General features: G+C 44.3%; 1 protein-coding gene across 10 annotated transcripts in view; it reads left to right on the forward strand.

Moving 5' to 3' along the window:
• Positions 1–3,570, forward strand: part of MALT1 (MALT1 paracaspase) — a 35,302-nt gene extending 31,732 nt beyond the window's left edge. For all 10 annotated transcript variants that reach the window (XM_075740666.1, XM_075740663.1, XM_075740668.1 and 7 more), the window contains one exon: positions 302–3,570. In XM_075740666.1, coding sequence (XP_075596781.1) covers positions 302–766 — 465 coding nt within the window. In that variant the 3' untranslated portion in view covers positions 767–3,570. The remainder of the gene's footprint in view (positions 1–301) is intronic.
• The last annotated feature ends 2,430 nt before the right edge of the window (positions 3,571–6,000 follow it).

Genomic DNA, 6,000 nt, shown 5'->3' on the forward strand with positions numbered 1-6,000 from the left:
TTTGTGTCATGAGCATCTGTGCTGGACATCACTTGGTATCTCTTCTTCAGTGCTTCTGGCAGCTGGTGTAATATAAGTGCTGCTAGAAATAAAGACTATCAGGTGAGCAAGTATTAGCCGAAAGAGGTCCTCAGTAAACAAGTCTTGCATAACATATGTCTTTAGCTTCTAAAAAAGGTTAGTCTCCTTCTCCAGTAGACTATGCCCCTTTAAGTGTTGCTATATTGTTTATTTGGGGAGGAAGTATAACCTTTTGGTTTTTCTTTTTCTCCCCCCCGCCCCTCGCTTTTCTCTTTTGCAGGAACACTTGATCTTCACTGTTTGCTTGCACTATGAGTATCCAGGAATAGAAGATACAATGGATGAAAGAAAGGAAGTTAATGTTGGGAAGCCCCTTATTGCTAAATTAGGCCTTCATCATGGATTCAAAAATAATAACTGTGTCCAGACCTGTTGCATGGCTAATAATCCCTTTCATAATCAAATAGAATCGAGTCCAGTGGCAGCTAAATACTATGTCCCTAGTCATTGCCAACCAAATTCCTGTCCGGGCACTTACCATCCAAACCGTATTTGTTCAGACAGCATCAGGCAACCAGAGACATGTTCTTGCAATGGGACTTCAAGGGTACTACCTTCAAGACATGAAGTACTGAATTACTCACCCCCTGTGGAAAAGAGTAACGTACCAGTAGAGACCACTGATGATACTGTTGAACTGGAATTCCTTCTCTCTGACAACCTCAGATTCTCTGAACAGCAGTAGCTGTGATGTGTTCGGAATAGATCAGAGTATCATCCTTGAGCAGGGGACCTTCCACACTGCTGCTGCATCCCCTGGAGTTTGGGGCTTCAGGACAAAGGGCTTGGAGAGTCTAGAGGTGGTACAGGGAATGAGGTTATGATGAAAATTTTTCAGATCCAAAGAGATAGAACTGGACTGATAGATTTAGGAATGAAAAAGGCATTATTTTTATTTTTTTTTCCTCCTAGCGTTTGACATTTGATACAGAGGAAAACCTGAACCTGTCAGAGTTTCCTATTCCATTCTCTGGCAGTCAAGCAGCTAATGAATAGAGGCAATCGTGCACTTCTGGGAGGAGGTTGCCTATCTCTTAGGGGACGAACGCACAAAAGCCTGGCTGTGGTGTCAAAGTTTCTCTTGAGACAGTAAAGCCTTGGGTCTTCCCAGCTGCTTCTCCAGTACATACTGGAGTTGTAAGGTTTACTGTAAAGGTATGTTTCATAAATCTGTTTTCAGAGAGGGACCACTCATCCTATACAAAAATAAGGTAAACATGTATAACTGTCATAGGAAAAAATGGTGACAGAATTAAGCAGGAAAATTAATTTCCATGTACTGTATGATTCAACATGATTTTTTAAAATATCCATTGGCCACAAAGTGATAACTGTACCTTTCTCTCTTCCATCTTTCAGTTTCAGTTGTTCAATATTCAGGGATTTTTTTTACATCCCGCATTAAAATAAGGTTTTATGTGTTTATATATGTTGTAACAGCCTCCTGTTGAGTATATGAGATGACACATAACATAAATGAACTGAGAAGAGAGGGAGCTTTTACAGGAGTGAAGATAATGGTGTTTTAATATTCGAGTGTTCAGAATATGTCTCCTTCAAGGCTCAGTTTCTTTCCTTCCTCATGTATGTACTGGGATCAGTCACTGACATTCTGGTCCCTTGGATGTAGCTAATAGTCAGCTTTGACTGCTTTCTCCTCCCTCGCGGTCAGATGGCCAACGTGTGGCGGCAACTAACAGATGGATGAGGAGCTGTGCAAGGGAGTAAAACCTGAACCAAGTCAGTAAACAAACATTATCACTTTTTTTTTTTTTTTAAGAGAACTACAAATTGTCAGAGGGAGCAATGATTCATACTGTGTGGACTGTTCTTATTATGGTAGTCTTTCTCGTATGTAACACACGATTTTTGCTGATCTGATTTCTGGAAGGGTGGTCTTGTCATGTTCTGGAAGAACACTAAATGGAAATGTGAGGGGAAAGTGCCTGTTCATAGCAAGCAAAGTATTGTATAGTTACGCAGTAAGACATGCTGAAGGCTAAAAGTGAATGGGCAAGATGAGAAAACTTTGGGGTTCTTCAGGTTGAAGTACAGGGGTGTGTTCCTGGACACCAGCCCTTGCTTTTCTGGAGTGATTTTAAACAAACAAAAAGCCCCTACTCAGTTGTTTTCCAGGCCAAATGAATTTCTGTTCATTCAAATAAAAATGCTAAAAGTCTACCCTAAAAGCGTGAAAACCCAAGATAAAGCTTCAAGCGCGCTTATAAAAGATAAAGCAGCTTTAAATGTCGTCTTCCAAAGGTGAGGGACGCTCGCTTCATGTCGGGACCTGACACTTCCTATATAGCCCTACGTGTGTGCGTTGGCTCCAGAGCTCGAAGGTGGGATTCATCTCCCCATGGACTAGATGCCAGGAGTAAGTTGTCCTTGGGGTCCTTTGGCCTCTGAGCCCAAGAACCTCCCTGTTGGAGGTGGAGGCACTGGCACCTTCAGGAGGCAGTTGATCCTCTTCTGAAAGGCAAATGAGCTGCTTCATCGGGTGCTTTATTGCCTCGTTGAACAAAGGGAACAGATAGACGTAGCCTGGGCTAGCTGCCAAGCTTTTTACGTGATGCAATATTTATTGATCTGGTTTGGGAAAGGGCAGTGTTGCTCACCAAAGTATTTTGCATATTCAGGTTGAGTAGTTTGGTCAAAAAAGACACATTAGGGTTTTTGTTTGGCTTTGTTTCAAAATACTGAAGAATCTGTGACTTGCCTATGTGTGTCTGTGGATGAGCGTGAGAACAGTGATGTTTTATTAGGTCTTTAAAAGTCTTGGTGCTTTGGAAGCATGAAAATATCGGGTGTGAGGTAATTAAAATTCAAGGAAGTTTTCAGATATGGTTAATAGCCTCTCCTGTCCTGGTAATATTGGTAAGCAGTATTGCTTTAATTAAGGTCCCCATCATGAAATGCTTTACTTTAGAAAAATGATCATAGCGCTTTTCATTTAGTAGGTATCAAAAAAATGAAAATAACTGAATCTCATTGATGTGCTGGACAAAGCAGTTTAAATGTTCAGCTGGGAGCGCTGCCTTCCGTGGGACCTGGCAGTTTACGGCGTGTTGGCTGGGCACCGAGGGAGGTGCTGCGCTGGTCGTGACATGTTTCAGAGGGGAATGTTAATGCATCGTTAACTAGTACTGTTGATCGTCTAATTCATCTGTGCTGAAAGGTGGATATATGTACATGGATATTAATATCATTATTTCCAGAATGACAGCTGTGCTTGAAGTAATTTGCAAATGAGCTTGAGTTTCTGATTTTCTCCTTTCTCCTGGAGGGAATTAACTAGTGAAATATTTATTGATGAATGAGGTGTACCTGTGCATTAACTATCCTGTGCAATTGACTTATAAATCAAAAATTAAAGCTTGAGACATGGTCTAGTACTGTAATATTTAGCTAATACTTTGTCACAGTTTCCTAATTTGTATAAAAGCTTTTTCTATTTCTTATTGTGTAATAAACTGTTGTCCACAAAATTATATATCTGTACATACATAGTTGCTATATTCTTCTGCTCCTCCCACTTTAAAAAGCCCCAAACTTTATTAAAACAAAGCATGTAATAAAATAATTTCCTTAACAAAAAAGAAGGGGAAACCTGAATCGTGAGCTTCAGCTCGAGTTAAACATATCTGCACCCTGGGACTGTACAGGTTTCTCAAACCATGCACTTCAAAGATCATTTTTAATACGAGCTTATGTGCCTTCTGGCTTCCGATACCTCCGCTGTAGTGCTGGCTACACCCAGGTGATCCTCCTCCGTCGCCTCCCAAAGATACCCAAGCGAGCTTTGGTCGTAGCTCGCTGGTTTCCTTGGGAAACGCGGCTAGAGTCGGAGTCCAGCGACGAGCCCTGGGAGCTGTCCCGAGGAGGGCAGGGGAGCTCACCAACTGCATTTGCTGTCTGTCTGCAGGTGCGCTGCTCCGTGGCACGGGAAGGCATCCAGGAGCGGCAGCACGGAGGTGAGTACCGTGATCTGAACCACTGGCGTGATGCAAACCGCTGGGCAGCCCGCTGGCGTGGTGCGGCGGAATGGCTGCTCGGCGCTCGGTGAGTCTTCTGCTGCTAGCGAGCTCCAACGCACCTTGGCTGGTTCTCGATGGTACGCGGTCGTTGCCAGCCTAGGTGGGAACAGATTGAGGATCTATACCCAAGGTGCTTGAAGCGTAACTGTATCCAGCGTGGTAAAGAGAACATCGGAACGCTGAGATGGGAGAGGGACCTGTGCAAATCGTCTGGCAACCGACCGGAGGCGGTAAGGGCTGTGGAGGAAAACTTCATCGTTCTGAGCCCTCCTTAAAAAGGGAATGGTGATGGAAAGGCATTTCCTTACTGCATCGCTGCCTTTGGGAACTGGTTTAATCATTGCTGTTAAGGTGAAATACTCTGGCTCTTAAGGGCGAGCTGCAAGAGGCATCCACTTCCTTGGCCCGTGTCCAGGAAAGCACTTTAAAAGTTCAGTGTGCATAAATTAAGCCAGCATTTAAATCCCAGTGAAATCAGTGGGATTAACATACCTGACTAAACCTAGGCATTTGTTCAAGCTCTCTTTGGCTTGCGGTGCCCTTTCTGAACTGAAGCCCTGGGTGCTGGGTTTTTTACTGAAGCGCAATTATTTTTTGCTTGAAGTATCTGCTAGGCTAAGTTACTTTGCTGTCTGCTTTATCCATAGCTGTAGGTTGTTGTCTGTCTTAGGTGTTTGTTATTTGGGTTTGGATGTTGAATAGGTTTGGAAGAAAAGCGTTAAGGTAATCCAGGTAAGCTCAGGCTTCTCTGGCAAAGGAAGAGTTCGCATGGTTCAGAAAGGCCAGTACGCTGCTTCCAGTTTCCCTCCTGCGCCGCAGCGAGGTGGGGTAATTCAAATGCAAGAAGCTATTGTTAATGCAGCATTAAACTTCTAGGAGCCATCCTGTTTCTAGCGAGTGAGAGGAATAGAGGAGCACAAGAGGCTTATGAAGAAAGAGCTCCCCAAAACTAATGGCTTGGGATTCGTTTGGTCTTTTGGTTTGGCATTTTGAATTTCACATCCTTGGCCTTTGCCGACTGCTGGCCATGCTCTTCTCCGACCTGTAGAAGATGGTGCTGGGACTTAACGTGGCACCAAGTGCCGCTGGCCTTGCGTAAGCATCCTCTTGTGGATTTCTGCGTTGGGGCGAACCGCCGTAGGAGATCCGTACTGTTGTAGGCAGTGAGACGTTCGTACTGTGCTACGTCAGCATCTTTCTCTGCCAGTCCACTTCGGTTTCTGTCTTCTCCACTTTGTACGAGTTCCGTGGGGCAGAAGGTTTCTCGCTGGAGGTGTTTCTTGAATAGCACTCTAAAATCACGGTGCTGTTGGTAGGTGCAACTATTTGAGCAGCAGGGGGTACTTGAGGGGTGCCGTCTTTTGCCTTGCTCGAGCCGTTTCCGATGCAGTCCCATCGAGGCACTGTTTGTACTGCATTAGAGAAACATCTTCCACAGAAATGGAAGGAGTGAATTTACCTTCTGTATCTACATAAAGCTCTGCAAGCTACCTCCCCAGCAAAAGAACCTTTTGTCTTGCAAGTCCTTAAACTGTGTCTCTGGCTGCAGAAGGCATCTGCACCGCGGAGCTCTGCACTAAGAGATTTCAAGGCTGGTTTTGCTGTCTCTGTAGTTACTGCTTTTGTTCATGCATCAACTGCTGCTCCTCATGCTGTCAGCTAATTAGTAGCTTTGGCAGCTCTCACGTACATTGAGCTTCAGGGCTACGTTCACCTTGACACATAGTCCTGACTGCTGTAAGTATAATGCGTTTCAGTCTTACTCCTTCCTTGCACAGGATTGTAATTCAGGCAGAGTAAGCTCTGCACGTTTTCTGGAGTGTGACGTTTTGAGGTCCAAGGTGTTTGCTAAGAACTGGAGATAGGGCTAAGGTATCAGGTA

Source organism: Balearica regulorum, chromosome Z, assembly GCF_011004875.1.
Source record: "Balearica regulorum gibbericeps isolate bBalReg1 chromosome Z, bBalReg1.pri, whole genome shotgun sequence".
Lineage (NCBI taxonomy): Eukaryota > Metazoa > Chordata > Aves > Gruiformes > Gruidae > Balearica > Balearica regulorum.